Source organism: Gouania willdenowi, chromosome 13 (assembly GCF_900634775.1).
Source record: "Gouania willdenowi chromosome 13, fGouWil2.1, whole genome shotgun sequence".
Classification (NCBI taxonomy): Eukaryota; Metazoa; Chordata; class Actinopteri; order Blenniiformes; family Gobiesocidae; genus Gouania; species Gouania willdenowi.
In genome coordinates, this window is record NC_041056.1 from 10,664,166 (window position 1) to 10,687,467 (window position 23,302).

The 23,302-nt window shown below is 36.8% G+C and overlaps 1 protein-coding gene across 1 annotated transcript; it reads left to right on the forward strand.

The window, feature by feature from the left end:
* Positions 1–6,960: 6,960 nt before the first annotated feature.
* Positions 6,961–18,766, forward strand: dusp14 (dual specificity phosphatase 14). The gene is made up of 2 exons (XM_028464603.1): positions 6,961–7,159; positions 17,434–18,766. Exon 2 carries the CDS (start codon positions 17,536–17,538, stop codon positions 18,178–18,180), a length of 645 nt encoding a protein of 214 aa, XP_028320404.1. The 5' UTR covers positions 6,961–7,159; positions 17,434–17,535; the 3' UTR covers positions 18,181–18,766.
* Positions 18,767–23,302: the final 4,536 nt, after the last annotated feature.

Below are 23,302 nucleotides of genomic sequence, written 5' to 3' on the forward strand. Positions count from 1 at the left end.
TATATTAAGGTTTACTGATGCTTCAGTGAAAATTGTGACTATTTTAACTATAGTGACTAAGGCATGAAGGAAATCACTCAGCCCTGGTAGCAGTTACCCTGGTAACCGTTATAGAACTGAACACATGGTATGAGATAAGAAAACCTTGAGTTTTCCTATTTTGGAGAAATTAAACCACGCATTAGTTTGACTCTAATGTAGACTTGTTGAGAATTTAGTTTCCTATTTTCCACGTCAGCAGCAGTAAACAGCTCTAACGTCATAGTCATCATCATCATCAGTGTAGAGTGCTACATGCTGCGTCCATGCGGTTACCTTGCTCCCTCTACCATGTTGCCACAGCAAACACTTCCCGGATCCCGGGTCTATTTACTGCTTTCACAGCTGGAGCAATAGTGACGCCTGAGGGATCGTCAGCAGCTTTTTTTAGAGCGCCCTCACATCACACATCATCGGCCACTGCTGACCCTAAAACACTTCTGCACACACCACAGAAAATAAACAGCTCGAATGATACAACTTGGATCATCGCACTTACTTTCTCACATTGATTTTCTTTCCCAGAGGTAATTGTTATGTAGGGTTATTAGCAGACTGATCATCTGTCAAAGCCTCCATAGCAGCTCAGGTCTCGAGCCAAAATGTCTTGTTTCCTTTGGGATTTGTGCTTATCCTGTACCAGGTCACAGCCTATTCTCACTGACTCATCACTCAACACAGTCTAGAGACTCTTGTCAGTGTTTTACAGAGACAACTAAGAAGAGGTCAACTATGGAGCCTCATTTATACAAGGTCAGACTCACCAAAGTAGTATTATACCTGACACAAGTTAGTTGCATGAGCAAATATAGGATGTATTTTAATTGGGTTGTAATGTAACTGTTTACGAGACATGGGTATTCTATTACAGAAAAACATCACAATAATCACCATTTTTTTTTATATAATTATCCCATTGCAGTTTATATGAATCAGCATTTGGGTGGAATGTTATACAAAGTATAATTTGCATAAAATGTAACCCATTCATAATATGGTAGAATTTACCCAGGGTTGAAATTAATTTGACCCAGCATTTGAATTAAATGTGTGACCCATCTGTTGGGTTAAAATGCACAACCCATTTTGTTGGGTCAAATTAACTAGTGTTGAGTTGATCCAATAGTTACCCAGATGTTGGGTTAAAAAAAAAAAAAAAATAATAATAATAATAGTCTGTTCTCCTCACATATACAGTTGTTCATATTTATAAAAGCACTTTTGTCTAATTTTGGTGAGCTATTTTATGTTTCTCGAGTCAGAGAATTCTGCCTTCAGAATAAGCTGAGCAGGGGCCCAATGCCCCCATAAATAAACATAAACTGAATTGCTTTAAGTCTCAAACTCCAGTAGAGGCAAGAGTACTATTGATTTTTTTGTAATGTACATTTTTTAATACTGTATTTTTTTATTTTTTTTTACCATTTTAAGGTGTGATAAAGCTAAAAGTAGAATTTTTTAAGTATGTTTTTTGGGTGTTTTTAGTAAACGCTCACATATTCCATTTCACAATTTGCAAAATTCCTTTTAAGAGTTTACCCATTTCCATGTCAGTTTTCCATTTTCTGTTTTGTTACCGTTGGATTGTCTTTCCTGAGTCAGGTATCATTATTAACTTTTAAACTTTCCTAAATTGTGCCAAACATGCTTAACACTGTTAAATAAGTTATAACTACTGTTATCAAATTTTTTTTTTTGCCCAATGCACTCACTCAAATCTCACATGTAAAGGTAAGAGTGCAATTTCCGCATGATTTGGTTTAAATTGAATTTAAAAAAAACAATGCAAATAATTAAAAACTATTTTGTGATTTCCTTTTCAGGAAGTTAATTCCGTTTTTCTGATCATTTTCCACGATCTATACTTTCTCACGCCCTATACTTTAGTATTTAAGTACCAAGGCATTTATTTTGGAAACACAAGCTGTTTTTCTGTAATGCATGGATTGTAGTGGCTCCATTTCTGTATAGTAGTGAGACAGCCATGCAGACTCAATAATGGTATGAAGAGGCGGAATAATTCTGACAGGACAGGATGGAATGTGTGAACTCCAGGATTAACTTAGCATTGGGCTAGTGATTGAAAACATTTTGCACATCTGTGTAAAAAGATATTTTTGCCTGACACTATGGGACACTCTGGTATTCATTTAAGCTCTTTTCATTTCTTAATAAAAACCTCTAACAAACGTCAAGCGACATGTGCCGAATGCCAAATTTGCGTGATTCGCAACATATTCTTGACATTAGCAACAAAAGGCAACCTTACTGCAGAAGGTTCATAACAGCGCGCGGTGTAGCATTCATGGAGTTTTTGACGATGCTACGAATGTGACCATATCCGCTGAGAGCATTCATATCACCCGTGTTGATCTGTTGTGGCACAAGACTGAGCTTAAAATCGATCGGAGTGTATACTCACTTCATTTCTCACCGTTTCAAGATTCCACAACTGAAGAACCAGACTTTACAGCAGCTCCACGTCTACAGCTCCTGATGCTCCTCTACCTCCTCCTGCTGCTCCTTTGTAGCTCAACATAACATTTCCTGTTTTCGCATTGGTCTGTACCATTTACATGCAATGCAACTGTTGAGCGATGTGAACAGTCCAAAATGTGACGATGGGATGAAATTGGGTGAGTATGGAGTAAAATATATACCCATTCGAAAATATTCACCACACTCATAGCACCGCATACCGTATTGTAACGATCCGCACCGGTGCATTAGCCACATCTATGACTGGGCGTCACAAAGCAGGAGAATTTGCCAATGACTCGTGCCATTTTTGGTACTACGTCGTATGTGTCGTTGAAATCTGAGTCATTCTGCCACAAACATAAATTCCTGCCATTCGTAAGGTGTTTGTATGGGCTCTGTGTAACCCCGGCATTAGAAAGTAGAAGTCACAGCTAAATAGTGAGTGACAAATGTTTAAGAACAGATAGACATGGATAATTTGAATTGATATGGCAGCCATTGCACGCTAGCGTCCATCAGTTTACTGTGTTACAGGCAGTCAGACTAGATCAGTGTCACTTTCTGCTTATGCAGCTCCCTCTGTCCTCACCATGTGGATGCAGGTGCTGGGTAATGTTTCAATCATATCATTTTAGCTATTACACAGAATTCCACACTCCTCGGGTCATCTTTTTCTTGCCGCCATGCTATTTGTGGCGCAATCACTCCCATTCACTTGCATAAAGTTTGCGTCCCCGTTTTCTTATACTACATTCACCAGGTGGGTTTCAGTCAACACCTGCTTGTCGTTCCCTGTGGAGACACAAGGTCCAGAAACCAGGGTCGTCCTTTTTCTTTCTCTCACATGCAAATGACTCCCTCAGTCATTCTTTTCTTTTTTTTCGTTTGGTCCTGCTGCGTTTCCACTTAATTAAATATGAAATGTAATTAGGAGCGACTGTAGGTAGAGGCCATACGTTTGTGGGAGGCACAGTATCTCGCCAAGTAGCACTTTGAAATAGGATGGACTGTGTCTAATCTAGGTTTTGCACACAAATACGTAAGACACGCAGCGGCACAGAAAGCCTCGCAGACACATTCTTAAAGGTCCCCGAGTTACAGCGGTCGATGTCTCATCTGTGTTTCCTTCTCTGTGCATAATGAAATTTGAAATGACATGCTTTCAGAGCAATCGGTGTGTTTGTTTTCCATGCTCACCCTTACAGCCTGCCACGCCAAGGCAACATTTGAATTTGTAATGTGTTTTTGAGTCTGCAACGCACCGAGATGAAATCAGTTATTTGGCCGAGCTGGCTGGAGTATGCTCTGTGGAGTTTTACGTAAATAGTTCAGGACCTGCATTGTCTTTGTTTATCGTGGAGTGTGTGAGGCGGTTGTATCCGGTTTTCCTTGTGCGTGATTCAGCTGCTTAAGCTCTCAAGGTGAAAAATTTGTGCAAGCGAAAGAGTAGCCTTAGGATCATTAGCATGTTGACAATAGTGTGTTTTTATTTGATTAATACCATTAAATCTGGATTGTTCCTGTGCTCACCTGTCCTAAATTGTAATTTTTCAGATTTTGGCAGAGAAAATGTTTTTATAATAAAAGCCTTTTTTTTTTTTAAATAATAAAATATAATTTAAAAAATGCCAAATAAAGCATTCTGTCACGAGGCAATTTTTCCACCAAAGCAGTAACTGTAAAGGTTTGTTGTTGAAAGAAGAGTTTCAAATCCAAAGCATAGGATGGACGTCTTCTGTAGACCTGAGCGTCTCATTTTTACACTTTGAAGGAGTGTCCTCTAAACTTGGACAGAGCTGTCTCGCCTTACTTTATTTTCTCTTGATACATTTGAAATAAATGTAATGAAGTAATGCTTTGAGCAGCTGTGAGTTACCAAATAAGCATAAGATTACGGCCCCAAACCTTTTCCTCATACCGGTTAGTGAGATTTATTAGGCAGCAGGAACAAGTTTTTGCCGGTGTAAAAAGCAGAAAAAGGAGTAAAGTGTAAATATGAGGCAAATTTGCGATTGCAAGAAAACATCAATCCATCCATTTTCTGACCCGCTTGCTCCTTTTTTAAGGTCTGGTGTGTAAGAAAACAAAATGGAAAAGCAGTGTTTATAATAAATATTTCTCAAACTTTTTGGAGTCATTTAAGGACCCCTTAGAGGAGGTTTTTTTTAAGAACTCCCTTATAATCATCACGTCAACTAAACACAATTTACAAACTAATTTGTATCCCTAAATGATCTATTTTTTCAATGTTTCAGCTTAGATATTTAAGATCTTTGTAGTAGAAATTAACTTAAAGAGCACCTGTAATAGTCTTGTATATAACATAAAATATGTTTAATGTATTGCCAATAAACAAAATATGTGCACATTTATTTGGACAAACATTTCAGATACTTTTTGCACTTTTTTAAAAAAATTATTATTATTATTATTTTGCGGACCCTCAAGCTAGAGCTCAATTACACTTGGGGGTCCTCGAACCCCAATTTGAGAACTACTAGTTTAGAGTGTCTGGTTCTGCTGGAGATTTCTTCTTGTTAAAAGGAAGTTGTTTCTTCCCACTGTCACTGAAAGCTTGTACATGTGGATCTTGTTGGGTTTTTTCCTTTGTTTTTACATTTTGATAGCGGTTTGAGATGATTTTGTTGTAATTTGCGCTATATAAATAAAGTTGAATTGAATTATGTTTGAAGAGGCGTGTATATTTTGTTTTTATATGTGCAGTTAGATGTAATGCTCAGATGTTAAAGGGTAATTGTAATAAATTGGATGAAAAAAAAATGTATATAAGGTATATATTTACTTTAAATCCTGGGGTTATGAGGGAAAGTCTCGTCACATTTGATCTTCTCGTCTAGTTCCAGTTGAAAATCACAGGAGCAGAGACTGAGTGATAATCCTGGATTTGAAAGCTAAAGTGCCTGTGGTCTCTCCGACTACATCCACTAGTTCTGCTGAGTGTCACACTGTGTTGAATGGATGTAATAAAGACAGCTTGGTGTTCGGTGTCAGCTGGAGGCATGTGACAGTGTGCAGCTAAACCCTGTTGAATCTTACCACAGAGGTGTGAGAGAACAGGTTGATCTGAGTGTGTTGGGGAATATAGAGCTGAGCAGTCCATCAGTGCTCAAACTGTGTAATAAAGCTTAGATTTTTGAAAGAATACAAAATCTTAATTAACCTCTAAAGAAAAATGAATAATTCTTACAAAATCCAGTTACAGATGATGAAGCTACAGAGGTACAAAAGCACTGAATGTGCCAAGAAGCTATAACCACCACTGTCCACAAAGTCTTTAATTTAGTTTGGGTGGTTATTTATATAATGTTATATAACATTATTTATATAATGTTATATAAATAGTATATAAATGTTCTTTTGTAAATTCCTCTAAAGCTTTACATTTAGACTGATTCAGATCAGCAGTTCCTACAATCTTGGAAACTCAGAATGCTTATTTACAGATTTAGGTTCAGTCCAACAAGAAATATTATTTTCATTTATATATATATATATATATATATTTTTTTTTTTTTATTTATTTTTTTTTAAATACAAGAAGAGCACAGTTAAAACTTAATAGGATAACATCCAACCAATCAAACATTGCGACACTAAAAGTGTGCAGAGCTAAAGAGCTATTTTAGCCCAATACGTCATGAGAGATTACTAATTACATAATTCAAATTTCAGCAAGTTTATGACCATTGTGCTCAAAGACGACTTTGATATCGTCTGTATTTCTTTTACTAAAAATACATTTTAGACATGTTTCAATTAAATTCTAATGATATAGTCTAAATATCCATATAGTAGACACATGTTTCAAAAATTCCAATCGAGTAAAAATAGTTACGAGTTACAAATCTCCTCAATTGGTTTGTACAGTCCTAAATGTATCCCTTCATGATGTATGAACAATAGTATATTGTACAAACATGATGTATTGTACAAACGTAATATAAATTACAAACAATATACTTGTATTGTACAAACAATACAGTATATTGTACAAACATGATGTTATATTGTACAAATAATATGCTTATATTGTACGTGATACTAAATTGTTTGTAACGTCATGTTTGTACAATTTAATTGTATTGTTCAAACAATATAATGACCCAAAATGTTTATTTCCCCTGTGGCAGCTCTGTGCTTCTGTACTTTTAAACCCAGGAAGTTTTTAGTGTTTTATCTATTTTGTTTTCTTAAGAACACTAAGTATTGGATTTTTTTATTTTTTTTTTATTTTAATATAAACCTGCATTATCACATCAGGGGAGGGGGTGTATTTTGAATTGCCTTAAGTGTCATTAACTATTGAATTGTACCTATGTCATAAAAACAAACACTGATGACTGAAACGCGTTATAGTAAAAGCTTCTTCCAATAGAAATGCTTGATCTTGGTCCGCCTCCCCCCTCTGAGGATCCACCGTCACACACACACACACACCTTCACTCACGCGCACACACACCGTCACTCACGCGCACACACAGCGCAGGATTCGACCGGATGAACCCGCAGCTCGTGCCTCTGCTCACTTCCATATGATGTGTCTCGAGCCTCGGACTGTCCGCGCGGACCATCAATCCTCTTCCTCTTCCTCTTCCTCTTCCTCTGCCAAAGTCCTCCGGTAAGTTGTGCTTTTCCTCTAATGGAGGCAGTTTGTTGGGATCCTCGCGTCAGGAAGTGTTTGATACACATTTGTGGAAGAAAAAAAGAGGACGGCGTTTGTCAAGGTTTAACACGTGTATCACTAGTGTAGGCGTAGTGGAGAAAGCAGCGGACACACGTGACTCACTCTGCTGTGTCACATCACACCTGTTTATATATATATATATTAATGTATTTATTATTTTCTGATGTGATGATGATGACCCCTAAATGTTGTCCATCTCTACTAGAATATTTACTTCATCTTCCTGACCAGGAGGTGGAACTAAGTCATTAACCAGTTGATTTCCTCACTAAAATTTTGTTGAGGGTCGTTTTGTCCTTTAGTTTGTTTTTTCCCTCAGTGTTTTTAGGCACTGGCTATCAGTGCGTAATACGTGTGAGTGAGACCTGCAGTCTATCCATACGCAGCGCCCCTCATTGGCCAGTTTAGGTCACTGATAGATGCACCACGTGACTTAAAGTTCCGTCAGTTTTATTTTAGCACATATTTATTCTTAGCTACCCCGCTCACCCTTTTATTTTAGCCATAACCCAAGAAATACCCTAAAATATTTATTTTTTTCATATATGTATTTTTAAAGGTAGAATTTGCCATGTTAAATATGTTAAAATGAAAAAAAACATATATGTCAAATGTTTCATTCGAATCCACGGCAGCAGGAGGAAGAATTCTTGAGTCAGGCACCTTAGATGACTCGGCCATCCTGACACTGTGATAACATAGGAACATTACGCTTATGTAGAAAAGGTCTACGTATATTGATACGTATTACGTACTAGGAGACATGACACTTCCATATTTTTATCCCTCTTCTTTTCAAAGTGTCTAGTTAACATTTGTGTTAATTTTGACAGCAGATCTCAATTTAACCTTAGTCGTATTCTTCTAAAGACAACTCTGTTTGGGGTTTCGGGGGGATTTTCTGTCATCAGCATTTGTTTTAGTTCGAGTTTAAGAGTAACTAAATACTAAAAGTCAAAGTATTTCAATTTGGTTTGTTTTTATGCAAAAATGTAAGATTGACTGGCCTCTATTATGGGGTGCCGAATGTAAAAGCTCACATTTAGCTCATTTTTCTTTGATTTGAAACAGAAATTCCCGTAAAACCCGTTTTATATCATTGTTAAAAATGTGTAGACATGAAAAATAAATCTAAGTGTAAATGTTAAACCTTGATCTAAATGTTAAATGTAAATCAAATCTTAAATGTAAATCTAAATGTTGACCAGCCCACTGTGTATAATTTCTAAACATTTAGCTTTACACTTGGCAACCAATTAATCATTTAGATTTAACATTTAGATTTATTTTTTTCATTTAGATTAATGTATTTTTCATGTTTACACATTTTTAACAATAATATACTGTATAACATGCTGTTTTACATGAATTTGTCTCAATTGAAAGAAAAGTAAGCTAAATGTTCAAAATAAGTCTGCTATGAAACAGTGACCTAGTTTTTACATTAGACACCTCATACTCTATGGGTTGAAACCCGCTATTACAATTGAATTTTGCTATTGGCTGACAATGGTCGATTTGGTGGCTCCTTACATCATGAACCACCACTTTTATCCCCGCCCCTCCTATAAAACCTAGCACCTGATCACTCTACAATCTGTGGTGAATAGGTTGATTGAGATAATTGTGAAGAGATGTACAGTGAGTATTGATTAGCTAGTTAGCATAGCATAGATTGTTCTTTGATCTTCGAAATTGTCTCTGGTCTTTGGAGAGAGCAGACGTGTTTTCATTCGCTCCGATAACACGACCTTGGCTACAGCTGGCTACAGCTGAACAGCCTGAAAAATTGGGCCCAAGACTGAAGGAAAATGGTGAAAAACCGCAGGGAGGCCCTTCAGAACCCAATTCGGGTTTGGAAGAGGTCAAGGAGATGATATGCGAGGGTCTACGAAACCTATCTGCCGAGATAAAGTCGTTGGAAAAGACGCTGGAAAACTCACTGGAAAACCTACAAAGCGAAGCAAAGGTACTGAAAGAAAGGAATGAAAGAAATGCTGAAGAGATCAAATTGTTGTGAACAGCTGGAACAAAAGGAGAGAGAGAAAGATGTCATCATCACAGGCCTAAAGATAAAACCCAGGAGTTACGCGAGTGACGAAGAAACAAAATCGATTGAACAACAGGTCATTGACTACCTGGAGTCGAAGGACATTGTCCTGAACCCTGACAACATCAACTCCTGCCATCTCCTGCCAAAGAAAAATGATAACAGAGCTGTAAAAATAACCTTCACGAATATGAAATTCAAAGGAGAACTACTGAAGCAAGGAAATAAACTGAAGGGAATGAAGGTGTACATCAATGAAAACCTAACGAAACAAAATGCAAGCATTGCATGGAAGGCACGCCAAATAAAAAAAGGAGGAAAAATTGTGAGGACGTGGACAAGAAACTGCAGGATTTATATCACACCACTGGGAGAAGAGAACGGAAAACCAATCCTCGTCAAAACGATGAAAGACTTGGGAAAATACGAAGGATCCACCTAAACAACAACATTACTGATGGTAATCATGGATATGGACCCAGATCTATATAAACACTGGAAACAAAACTCAGACTGTGATTATTTTACGGAGACTGAATTAAATGTGGAAACCAAGAGTAAAAAAGGTCTGTCATTTATTCATTTCAATTGCTAGGTGGTGGGGTGATTAAGGATTACATTAAATTTAAATTCAAAGTGTTTATTGTCATATGTGCAGTTAGAAACACGTTTTCCTGTACAATGAAATTACTACCTTGCTTATGAACTAAGATATAATACAATGAAATTACTACCTTGCTTATGAACTAAGATATAATAATGTGTTTATACAAGTTAAATCTAACAGTGGAAAATACAACACTGCCAATAGAACTAACAACAGCTGGATTAACCATGATGTAGAGCCAAAACAAGCTGCAAACTTGTGTGTCCAAAAGAGACATTCCCGAGTGGTGACATTATGGATGAAAAGGGAAAAACCTTCCAAACACCTTCGAAAGAGGAACTATTCTTGAACTGGAGGAATACTAACAACGTCTGGCAGGGAACAAGGCCAACACGAACAACGATAGAGAGGAGGAGGAATAAAAACAAGACAACACTGACTACAGATGAGAATACACAAAAAAGGACTGTTCAGAACAACTCAAGAATGTTTGACCAGAGAGACATGTAAACCCATGTAAATTTGCGATGGTAAAACAGGGGACGGGACCCAGATAAGCAAACTGCTTCTCTCGTCTCCTTTTTCGGCATGTACAAAAAAAAATGTAAAAAAAAAAAAGTGAATGTAACCATGTCGGAAATAAACTGAATAAATAAAAAATAAAAATCATATAATTGATTGGCAGCCTAACCCTGATGCCCCACCGTTTCACACTAATTTACCTGTCCTTTAAAGCTAGCCACTGATTGGACGAAATTGGTTCAGATTAGTTTTAGTCTTTTAGAGCAATATTTCTTCTTTTTTCTTTAAGGAACATTTCATGTATTTTACCCGTAGTTTTTGTCTCCCTGCCTTTGTTTGTATTGACTTTTACTCTAGTATTAGTTAACTTTGGTATTTTTGACTATCATTGCTAAATATACACCAGTCCACATGCAGTAAAAGTATGTTCGGAAGCTGGTAGCAAATCTACCTTGTTTTCTATAGTCCTGTAGCACAATGTTCACAAGTTTAATTTGCATAAAGTTTGTGTAAAGTACAACATGAAGCAGATGAATACAGAGGATTGGTTCTTCAAAACTGGCTAAAGAATTTAAGTTTTTCAAAATGAAATACCCTGGCTTGAACACTAAAATAAAATTAAACTTGGATTTTTGTCGCTGTCAGCCACCAAATGGTCCACGAACCGGCGGTTGGGGACCTCAGGTATGAGGGACATTTTACTTTCACACTTTAGGCTTCTCAGTACTATGGTTAATAAGCCCAATTTCCTGATTCAATATTAATTCAGATTATCGAACTCTCAATTGGATTATGAATCCATGTTTGATTAGTCACAATTATTGATTAATTTTTTTGTTATTGCTGATTATTGATATTCCATTTAACATCAGTTAGCTCAGTAACACTTAACAGCACCTGTTTTATAGTGTAACTGAATTTTCCAAATTAGGACTCGCCTTGTTTGTATTACAATTTGAAAAATGTTTAAATCTACCAATATCATATTTTCCTCACAGGTCTCCTTTACAGTAGGACATCTATAGCTCCTTCAGTTTTTTCCACCGTTTATTTTCAAAATGAGAAGAGTATCGTATAATTCCTCTCAGATTCAGCCTCGTCGTGGATCAGAGCGAGCTGTTTTCCTCCTTGTGGGTCATGTTTCTAGTTTGTGTTAGCGGAGGTGGAACTGGAGCCCCGAGGAATCTTTCGGCTAGAGTGAAGACGTGAGAGGTGGGACAACCTGTTGATAGATCCATTCAGCTGACGGAGTGGGAGAGTGAGGAGGAGTTTTCTCTCGCAACAACATCTGCAGCTTTTAATCTGAATTTGTGGGAGTGACGACGGTAAATAAGTCTGTCTTGATAACGCTCCTAAAGCTCAGAATAAAACAGAGTTAGCTAGAGTTGATTTGATTGACAGTTGGCAGCAGTATCTCCAACATGTCTTTGCTTGTGGTAATTCTCCGTCCTCCACTCTGTGTAGCTTGAGGAACGCTGATGTTCATCAGCACTTTGGAGACGAGCTGAGAATATAAGGCTGTTTTATTAGCTTCAATCATGACACTCCATTCCATCAACATGTTAGAAAACACAGACGCTTTGGTCATCTGCAACCACTTAAACCTGCTGGGATTCATTTCAGCAGCTGTTTTATTGTGATCATAATAATAGCTTTGGGATCATTTTTTTTTTTTACCCTGCATGTTTTTATTGTTGCTGTGATGTTTCTATGAACTCCCCTCTGATGGGAGGGTGTAAGAAAATTTTTATATTTCACAGCGCGATAATCGTATTGATCCAAAAAAGGTCTAAATCAATTTTTTAAATCACATTTAATTGTGCTAATATACTGTATGCATAGCACGTAAACTCCCGGTCATTAGGTGTCAGTGAACTAGGGCTGGGCGATATATTGAGATTCAATATATATTGAGTTTTCAATTTTGGTGATATAGAAAATTACAATATTGCCTATATCGATATATGTACTGTATTTGTTATAGGGGTGAGTATTGGTAAGGATGTTGCAATATGATACATATCACGATGCTTGGGTCACGATACGATATTATTGCGATATATTGCAATATTCTACCCAGTTAATATCAAAATTATACGTAGAGATGCGGCTGTTTCTCTGCTAACACCTTGGCATGATGTCTTGGGGGAGCGAGGCAGATCTTGCAGACGGCGTTGTCCTTATCAAGCTCGTTTTTACTCTCTTTAAGTTGGAAGCCAAAGTACTTCCATTGTATTTGAGTCAGTCCGCTTCTGCCACTGTGAGTGACTCTACTACAGATATAGCGCTGTGCCGTGCAGCAAAGTGGCTCTACGGCGCCATCTACAGTAGTAGAGGTGAAGAAGTGGCACAATTTTTACATTTTCAAAAAAAATCGACTTAAAGGTCCCATGTCATGCTCAGGGCGTTCACCGGTACATATTGTACATAGACTGTAGGAAATCCATACATTGCACTGCGCGAAGGATGCTGAAATGCTCACCTTCATGGGCGTGTCAATCACGACAGAGAGCTTCCTAGAGGCGTGGCTTATCCAGATCAGTTAGACGTCAAATTGGAGCGAGGTGTTTGGTCTCACCCTGCAGTAAGAAAGGAGAAAATCACCCTCTAACTAACGATTGAGGAAATCAATAAAAAAAAAACACTTTGGGCATGTGTATGAAGCCCAAATAGCACTTTTATCATGTTTAAAGCACAGAAAGTTGATTCAGCTTAACATGGGCTGTTTAAAATCGGCACTCAAAAAATTGCGATATATCTTGATTTTTTTTTTTTTTTTCACACCCCTTATCTGTTATATCTTATTTTGTATTAAGTCCTTGTTTTAGGAGTTGCTGCTTTTTCTACTTCAGAGCAGCATAACCCAACCTGCCCATAAACACGTCACACTACAGAACTCACTCACACTTGCTGTCCTTTAGAGAAGAAAAAGACAAAAGTGGCACAAATTGTGCATGTTCGGATCTTTGATTCAAGCCCTCCGTAAAGGCTTGCCAGGCAGCACACAATGTTACGACTCGTGTTTGTCTTTGTTAGCCTTTATTCAAACTTCATTGACCACAGACCACAGGTAAAAAACCTGAAACAGAATAAATGCATCGTCACACTTATCAAACACCTAGTACCAGTGCTATCAGGCTGCTTTAGCAGTTCACCAACGGGCTGTGTGCTCCTGACGGCGGTCTGGTTCCCACCGTCCGATCTAGGAACCTTTTAGTAACTGAATGTGTCTACAGACATCAGAGCCAGACCTATCGGGCTTTTAGAACATTGTGTCATCACTGCTTTTGAGTTACCAAAATCAGTTCTTTCCATTTTAACTCAGATTGATCTTTAATATTATTAATTATTAATTGTCTCGACTTGTTAATTTTATTAAGCGGCCTCGAGCCGAACAGTGCAGCTGTTTGTTAATAAATGTGTCTGTGTGCCATTTTGCATCGGTAAATTTAACTCTGAATTGTCTTTCTGTTAAGACTTTATTTGAATTACCAATATTGAGATTTATATCGTATGTCAACATTTTGGGAAAAAAAATATCGAGATATGAGTTTTATGACTACCTCACTTCTCATTGCAGTGTAGCTTGGAACTGAAGTTGATTGCACTTTATTTTCATAAAACATACTGGGCACTTTTTAAAATAATTAAAAAACTTAACAGAATCTGTTGTAGAAGCAAAAGTTTAACTTTTTTATAAAATGTAATTTGACAGTTTGATAAACATTCCACTTGTTATTTATATTTGTACTTGAAGTACAGTTGGGCACTATTTACTTGTTCTCGCAAGTTTAAAAAACATAAAAATAAATTGTGTTTCATACCATTTTGTACTAAAGGTGAAATTTGTTATTATTGATATCACGGTATATCGTATTGTTTAGTAATGGGATATAGCGTATCGTGACATGCAAATTGTGAATCGTATCGTCAGATTCGAGGTAAAGCACACCCCTACTCTCTGGTGACACAAACTGGGCTTGTTGTGGAGGGAAAGGAAGAATTGGCTTTTTCAACAGCTCTTTTATGTCAACGTGTTCAAGGTTAAATTCATTGTAACGATCTCACAACTATCCACAAGGGCTTTGCCTGCATCAGGACTATGACATTGTTTTAACCTTGTCTTTTCTTCTCTTTGGTAACACAAGGAGCCTTTTAATCAAGAGGAGATGACAGAGACAAAGCTGCAGTGTTTGCTTCTTTAATAGCAAATGACTAAGATAAGTTTGGAATTATAGATGGATAACAAATAGAAAAAAGTATTTTTCTGCTTCGTGTTCAGTGATCTTCTCTCCTTGACACCAAACAGAAGATTGACCACAATCGTCTGTAAAGGGTACCTGGAGTGAATAATTATAAGATTAATCAAAAGATGGTGTATAATACTACAGCTTTAGTCTGCTTGTTTTCTTTAAAAGTCCACAAGAAAAAGACTCGTCTGTGAGACACTTTCGCCACAATTCTGCTCACCTCAGACGCCGGTAGTGACGCTGTGCCGCTGTCAGTAGTAATAAATTAAACAATATTAAATAAAATGTGGAGAAGAGCACTCCAAAAACCTGTAGAAAATCAGATGAATCACATTGATTGGACCAAAAATACACACTTCACTGGAAGCCACGACATCACGTCACAGCAGGCCAAAAATGAAAGTACATTAAGTTATAAAATCTTTCAAAAAAGTACTTCAAACGTTCAAACTTCTCCATAGCTGCCCCCTCCCTCTGGAACACACTCCCTGCACACATTCAACACTGTACTGACCCTCCAACTAGGGCTGGGCAAAAAAATTGATTTATCAAATTTGTAGATGAAAACGATTTTTATTTTTGCAAATTTGAGTTTAAAAATGTTTTTATTTATTAATTTTTTTTCCACCACAGTTTTTTCGGACTTTTTTGCATTCCGTCCTTGTGGGTTACAGTAGGTGGGTTACAGTAGTGCGATGTGAGCCAGCCCCCTCTTTGTTTACCCTTTGAGTAGGCTATATGTGTGCCACAGGCATGTTTAACTTTTTATTCGCACTATGCTGAGATGCTAAGGGGAGAGTTTATTATTTTTTTAATTGTAATGTTATATGTTATATGTAGTTATCTGATTTCTTAATCAGAAAATTTTTGACAATGTATCTGGTGTCTGCAGTCATTTTTAAGTGCATTGGGGAAAAAAAATGTGAAAATCGAATTAAAACTCGAATTTTTCTTCAAAAAATCTGAGATTTTTTTTCGGCAAAATTGCCCAGCCCTACCTCCAACTTTCAAATCACTCATCAAAACTCACCTTTTTAAACTAGCTTTTAACTTATTTTCTATATTTACCTTTGTTGTTGTTAGTTTCTTTTTGTACTTGTGTGTAATTGTTTTAACTGTAAAGTGTCTTAGAGTTTTTAAAAAGTGCTTATAAATAAAAATTATTATTATTATTATTATTATTATTATTATTATTATTATTATTATGAATGGTAATTATTTTTGTTTTGGTTTCTTGTGTGTGGAAGTCCAATGTGAAATAGCTGACCTGAAGCTCTTATTGACTACATTGAAGATTGAAAATGAAAAAAGAAAAAAAGTCTGCCGTTGCACAAGATGTGAGATGTGGAAGGCGATGACAAGTGCAACAGTGTGTGAAGCTGAGCTGTGAGCTCTCTGCTGATAACAGACATTAACACAGGATCTCATTTCCATCATTCTCCACAAATGTCACATTAGGCCTCTTTCTAATGTCCATGCTGTGATCTTCATCTTATGAATAAGAAAAGTCCAAATGCAATTTTGCAAACTTTACCAAATTGCAGGCTTGCGTAAAGTGTGTTCCATGCACAGATTTGTTCCTGCTATTGATACTTGCCTCAAACTAAACTTTAAACCGTATGTAGACAACCGTGAATGTGTGAAGGTCACGTCTGCACACATTTCGTCAAGGCCGTTTTACCTGAACGCTGACATTACAGAGAAACATTGCATGTAAACAATGAGGAGCCATCAAAACCATTATCCATCCATATGTTCATGGGATGCAGGAAGGCTTTTCAGATTTACACCATGCACGGTTGATCACAGAGAAGCACACATTTAACCATCCATCCATCTTCATACTTGTCCCTGTTATTGCACAGACACAAACAACCATTCACACCCACATTCACTCCTACGGACAATTTTATGGACTGCACTCAACCTACAAATCATGTTTTTGGATTGTGGGAGGAAGCCGGAATACCCAGAGGGAACCTACGCTGCATGGGGAGAACATGCAAACTCCACACAGAAAGGACCCAAGTGTCCACCCCAGGCCTTGAACCTAGGACCTTCTTGCTGTGAGATGGACGTGCTAACCACTAATCCACTGTGCGCCCTTGTTCTCCAGTCAATCAAACATCCATGCTGTGTGTTAAGGTTTCATTTATTCAGACAACTGTTTTTCAGTCAATCACACATCAAAGCGATCAGCAGATGCCTTTGAAGAAGACTGGCAGTTGACAGTCGTAACATGTCAGGAGATCAAAGTAAATTTCCTGAATAAATGAAACCTTAACACATTATTAAAAAATAACTTTCTGGAATAATTAAACATCCATGCTGTTTGGATTGTTGGTGACAGTTACCTTGAAAAGTAATCTGACTACTGGTTAATTATCTGAGTAATATGATCAAACATTTTCTAACATTCTAACATTAAAGTATGTGTGATTTGTGCTGATATCAGATTAATATGGTTATCAGCCAACAATTAAGGATGCATTATTGGTGATATATTAGAAGTGGAAAAAGTTGTAAAATCTCTTTATAATGGAAACCAGGCCATGTTTGGTCTGTAATTAAAGCTGCAAATATAAGAGAAGTTAAACATGCATCTGAAATCTCAGATTTGTCTGTTTGGGTTAGTTTAACTTTGTGGATTCAAATAATCTTCACATTTTTGGTAACACTATGCGTGAAGTTTTATACATAAAGGCTGACATCCAGAGAGTGCCATTTAGTCTTTTTTGAATAAAAATGTCTTTAAGTTGGCCTTTTGTCTTTCTTGCAGGAACTGTCGGCCTGATCCTGCTGTGCTACGATGACTCTGAGCTCCTAAGGAGTCTACAAAAAAAACAACCTTTTCCTTATTACGAGCCCTTCTGCTTCTTCAATGAGTTCCCGAAGTCAAAGCTTTTACCACAACCCCCACCACCATCACCACCAGCACCACCGCACCTCCATGGTGCCGGCCACGGTGCCCAGAATGCTACCTGAAAGTAGCAGCCTGCTGGGAGGAATCGCACAAATCACCCCCAACCTCTTCCTGAGCCGAGGACACGTGGCGTCCAACCGCAGCCTGCTGCTGTCCAAGGGCATCACCTGTGTGGTCAATGCCACCATTGAGCTGCCCAACTTCAACTGGCCCCACATGGAGTATTTGAAGGTCCCGCTGGCCGACATGCCACACTCACCGCTCTCGTTGTACTTTGATAGTGTAGCGGATAAGATCCACAGCGTGGGGCGTAAGCGGGGGGCGGTGCTGGTGCACTGCGCGGCTGGAGTGAGTCGTTCGGCCTCGCTGTGCCTGGCTTATCTCATGAAGTATCATCGCGTGTCTCTGGCTGAGGCGCACGCCTGGGTCAAAGCCCGTCGCCCAGTCATCAGACCTAATGGTGGATTCTGGCGCCAGCTTATTGAGTACGAGAGGAAGCTCTTTGGTAGAAACTCTGTTAAGATGGTGCAGACACCGTACGGAGTCATACCCGATGTTTATGAGAGGGACCGCCGGAGCCTCCCTCCATACTGGGGCATCTAAGGGAGGGATAGAAGAGGAACACAATCCCTTTCCCCTTCCCGAAAGTTTGCCTCCAGGTGCGTTCATGCAGGTTGTAAGACAGAACAAAAGACCAGATCCAGTCCTGAATCCTTCAAACCAAAAGATGACACCTTAGTGATGCCACACACTGTTACGAGTAGGTGGGAGCTGTCTATTTCCTGGTCTGCTTTGGCAGACTCAGTCAAAGCACTCAGGACTCTGCTGCTCTGACTGTGATGTGACCGAAGTCCTTTCCTGATGTGGTGTCTTGTGATGGTATTGTTACAGTTTTGCAGTAATCTTCAGTGTGACGGGCAGCAGTTTGCTCCTAATCCATGGTAGCATTAATGAGAAGTGGACAAGAAAGAGAGAAAAAACGACTGGAAACAGCAGTGAGAACAAAAGCTAATGGTGCAACAATGGTTCTACTATTTTAAGGTGGATATTAGGAAGGTAACTGAGGTGTGAGCAAAGGTCCTGTGTAACACAGGGTGAGTGTTCTGTACTGTGATCACACAATGTTGTTGTAGAGCTGTTTGATGTATTAAAGATCTGTGCTGCCTAAGAGAAACGGTAGCTCACAACATGTTTCCTCACGCTCACTTTTTCTACTTTTGAGTCTTTGAAGAAATCTGGCAAAGAGCCATCCGACACAAACAGAATTTCATTAGCTTCGGGACATACGGATGCTCAATACTCGTGGTGATCAAACTGAACTCCATGGTAACAAAAATGGTCATCAGAAGTAGAATCACCGCACTTTGCCAAGGAGCCAGAGCTTAAAACATATTTGGTCACACTTTATTTGAAGTTTTATACATAAGGCTGACATCACACTGTCATTATCTGTCATTAGCATGAATAAGGTGACATGAAGGCTGTCATTAAGTGTTGTTTGCTCATTTATTACATTTTTTGGGTTAGGTGGAGGGATCTAATGGGGTTAGGGTAACGAACAACACTTCATGACAGCCTTCAGTTTTCATTACAGTTTTCCCCAATTCATTAAAAAATGAAATAAAATTCTTAATATAATGTACATAATATACAAATATTTCAAGTGCCATAAAACATATGTATATCTATGAATTAATTTGTTGTTCTTTTAAAGATGCAAGTTATTTTTTGGTGCTCTAGTCATGTGACCATCATCTTCCTTTCAATGCTACAGTCTACATCTCTGTAACTCTCGTTCTGATACTCATTAAAAAAATTAATATAAGAAGGTTTTTGAAACATTCTGCTCCAAAGCATTTAGAAAGTAAGAAACAGCCCAATTCCGAGTCCTACACCAACAAGCACTCAGGATGATGGGCTAACACAGGTGGCAGCAGCTAAGTCTCAATCTCCAATCCACTATACAGCTAGGTACAAAGGTAAAGGAAATGATCTTGGAGAAAAACAAACTTCTCCCAAGCAGCCTGTTTTGTCTGAATTCACCTTAAAACCTTATTGAAGTGTGAAGTATAAGTTTTCAGTAAAATGATCCCAAACTTTTGAGACTTTAGGTTGGTTCTTCTTCTGTTGCGCAATTCTTCTTCACACCGTAAATGGTGAAGCGACACTGCACCCAGCAGTTCATGTATGGTACTGCAGAAAAAATGAAACAAGGTGGATGCCGTCCTGATTTTATCATGAATTTACAATATTAAATTATGCGTTGATGTAAATGTTTGTAATCAACATTATCAATTGTTACTAATAATTTTTGCATTATCGTATTTGTTACACACATTGTGGTTGCAGCGAATCTTGAGACGACGATGTATATACTTAATTATATTTTTTCTTTTATAAAAAATTCAAGAATTCTAGAGTGACAACCGTGTTTTTTCAATTTTACATTTTTGAAAAAGGGGACAAGAAGCGAATAATAATATTAATGCATCAAATGTATACAGTATAGCGTTTATTTGTGGACTCAAAGCTACTTTAGAAAAAAATATTTAATCCCCACCCTCTAATTTCTATTCTAAGTATATACAGTATAACCCGACAAACAGAAATCATATCACATTCATTTGTAGCAAAATGACAATCAATACAAAGCAAGAAAATAAATTATTAATAGTAAAAGACAAAAAAAATACATTTGAAATTAATTTAAAAATGCCATATTTTAAGTGATCATGACAGTCAATTATACAGAATTACACAAGTCCCTTACAGTAGGTTGCTTTTTCTACTGCTTTCTACAGTCTTTTGTAATTCATTTTTATTGAGGTTACATAACAATGAGCTGATGCTAACATTATTTGTCTTGTTCCTACACGTGTGTAGGTCCTTAGTAAGAATCCCTGTGTGGGGATTTTTTCCCCACAGATGAACAAAGCCTGACCGAACGCTGAGATGCTTGAGTGATAACTACAAATTAAACAGTTTTTTCCACAACACAAATCTCTTTGGTTGGTATTCCTGTGCATCCAGCCTTATGGATATTGTAAATACATGCACGTGGTTTGCAGGAGCCAAGTGTATTAAAAAAGAAAAGCCAATACATCTTTCAACAACCAGAGGATATTATCATCTACCACTGAAGCTGCCTGAAGAGCCATTTGTGGAACGACTGATCTGCAGCATCGTTAAAGATGGTCACAACAGATGGCCTGAAGAAGTTTGTTCACAAGCCCAAATTAAAGCACCAGATAGGAATGTTGTGTGTTATTATGCCTTAATATAGCCTTATCTCAGAAAAAAATTCAAAACTTTTCCATTTTTATGCACTGCAGCCTCATATCAGGAAAATAATCTAATATTTTCCAATATTATGCCTTACTATAGCCTTATCTCAGAAAAAAATTCAAAACATTAAATTTGAATGCCTTACCTCCGATTTTTAGTTTGTCATATTTTTGCCAGTTTTATGCCTTACTATAGCCTTACATAAAAATAAAAATTTAGAATGTTTTCATTTTCATGCCTGACTATAGCCTTACCTGTACGATTTTTAGTGTTTTGTGCTTTTTTTTTTCCATTTTTATGCCTTACTATAGAGCCTTACATCAAAAAAATTTAAATGATTTATATTTATTGTTATGCCTTATATAATAAGGAATAAAAACATTTCGATTTTTTATTTTCAAGCTATAGCCTCCGATTTTTGGTGTTCATTATATAGAGCCTTAAATTAAAAAAAAAAAAAAATCGAAATATTTATATTTTTATGCCTTACATCTTAAGATTTTTTTTTTCAGGGCTAGCCTGCAGTTTTTGGTGTTTGTTGTATTTTTTGCCATTTTTATGACTTACTATAGCCATACTTGTAAATAAATAAATAAAATATTTTCAAAATGGTTATGTCTATGCCTTACATTAGCCTTAAGACAAAAAAAAGCTTTTTTTTTTTTCAAACATCTGTTTATTGAAATTTACATCACATCAACATTTCTTACACAAATATGCATGTTTCTTTTTTGTTCTCTTTTTTAACAATGAAAAGTACAAAGTATACCCCCCTCCCCCCAATGAAAAAAAAAAAAAAAAAATAAATAAAAATAATAGAAGAAAATACAATAAAAAATTTGAATCACTGTCATTTACAATTTGGATTTTTCAAAATAGTCGATAAAGGGTTGCCATATCTCCTGAAATTTTGATATGTTACCTCTGACTGAGAATTTGATCTTTTCTAATTGTAACAGATTCATCACCTCCCTAAGTAGCGCTGGATGTGCTGGTGGGTTTTTCTGCTTCCAATTTAGTAATATCATCCTTCGGGCTAACAGCGTCACATAGCGTATCACATTGTATTGGTTCTTTGATAAAATTGTTGTTGTAGCTTTAACCCCAAATACAGCCAACACTGGGTCTGGCTCGAGTCGAATATTAAGAACGCTAGATAAAGTTTTAAAAACATTAACCCAGTAGTTACAAAGTCTCGGGCAGTTCCAGAACATATGTGCCAAGGAAGCTGGGGCCTGTCCACATCTGTCACACAGAGGATCGACTGTAGGGAACATCTTTGACAGTCGTAGCTTAGATAAGTGTAGTCTGTGTAGAATTTTGAACTGTATCAGTCCATGTCTGGCACATACAGAAGAAGAGTGGACAAATTCTTGTGCTCTTTTCCATTGATTCTCTGTGATTTCCACTCCCAGATCCTCCATCCAAGCCTCTCTTAGGTGGTCTAGTGTTGTTGTGCAGTCCATTTGTGTTAAATTATCGTGAATCTTAGAGAAAAAAAAAGCTTTTTATACATCACTATAGCCCTACCTCAAAAATAAAAAAAATTGATTTTTTTTTTTTTTTTTCATTTTATGCCTTATCTCAGAAAAAAAAAAAAAATGAAAAAAATGTGTTTCTGTTTTTATGCCTTACTAAAGCCTTACCTCAATATATATATATATATATATTTCTGTTTTTATGTCTTACAATAGCCTTACTTGTAATTTTTGGTGTTCGTTATATTTTTGGCATTTTTATGCCTTACTATAGCCTTACCTGTAAATAAATAAACATTAACATTTTCAAAATGTTTATGTTTATGTCTTACATTAGCCTTAGAACAAAAAAAAAAAATTAAATGTTTTTATTTTTATGCCTTACCTCCGATTTTTGGTGTTCGTTATATTTTTGGCATTTTTATGCCTCGTTATATAGCCTTACCTTAAAAAAAATGTTTATGTTTATGCCTTACGCTAGCCTTACCACAATTTTTTTTTTCTATTTTCATGCCTTACTATATAGCCTTACTTCTAATTTTTGGTGTTTGTTATATTTTTTTCTGGCATTTTTATGTCTTGCTATAGCCTTACCTCAAAAATACACACAAAAAAAAAAAGATAAAGTTGAAATGTTTCTGTTTTTATTCCTTACTATAGCCTTACCTCCGATTTTTGGTGTTGGTTATATTTTGTCATTTTTGCGCCTTACTATAACCTTACCTAAAAAAATAAATTCAAAAAATTAAATATTTCTGTTTTTATGCTTTACTATAGTCTTTTTGGTGTTTGTTATATTTTTGGCATTTTTATGCCTTACTATAGCCTTACCTGAAAATAAATAAATGAATAAAATATTTTCAAATTGTTTATGCCTTACATTAGCCTTAGCACAAAAAAAAGATTTTCAAATTGTTTCTTTTTTCATGCTTTACTAAAGCCCTACCTCAAAAAAAAAATTG

Coding starts and splice junctions, on each gene's coding strand:
- dusp14 (XM_028464603.1), top strand. CDS start 17,536: ATGAGTTCCCGAAGTCAAAGCTTTTACCACAACCCCCACCACCATCAC.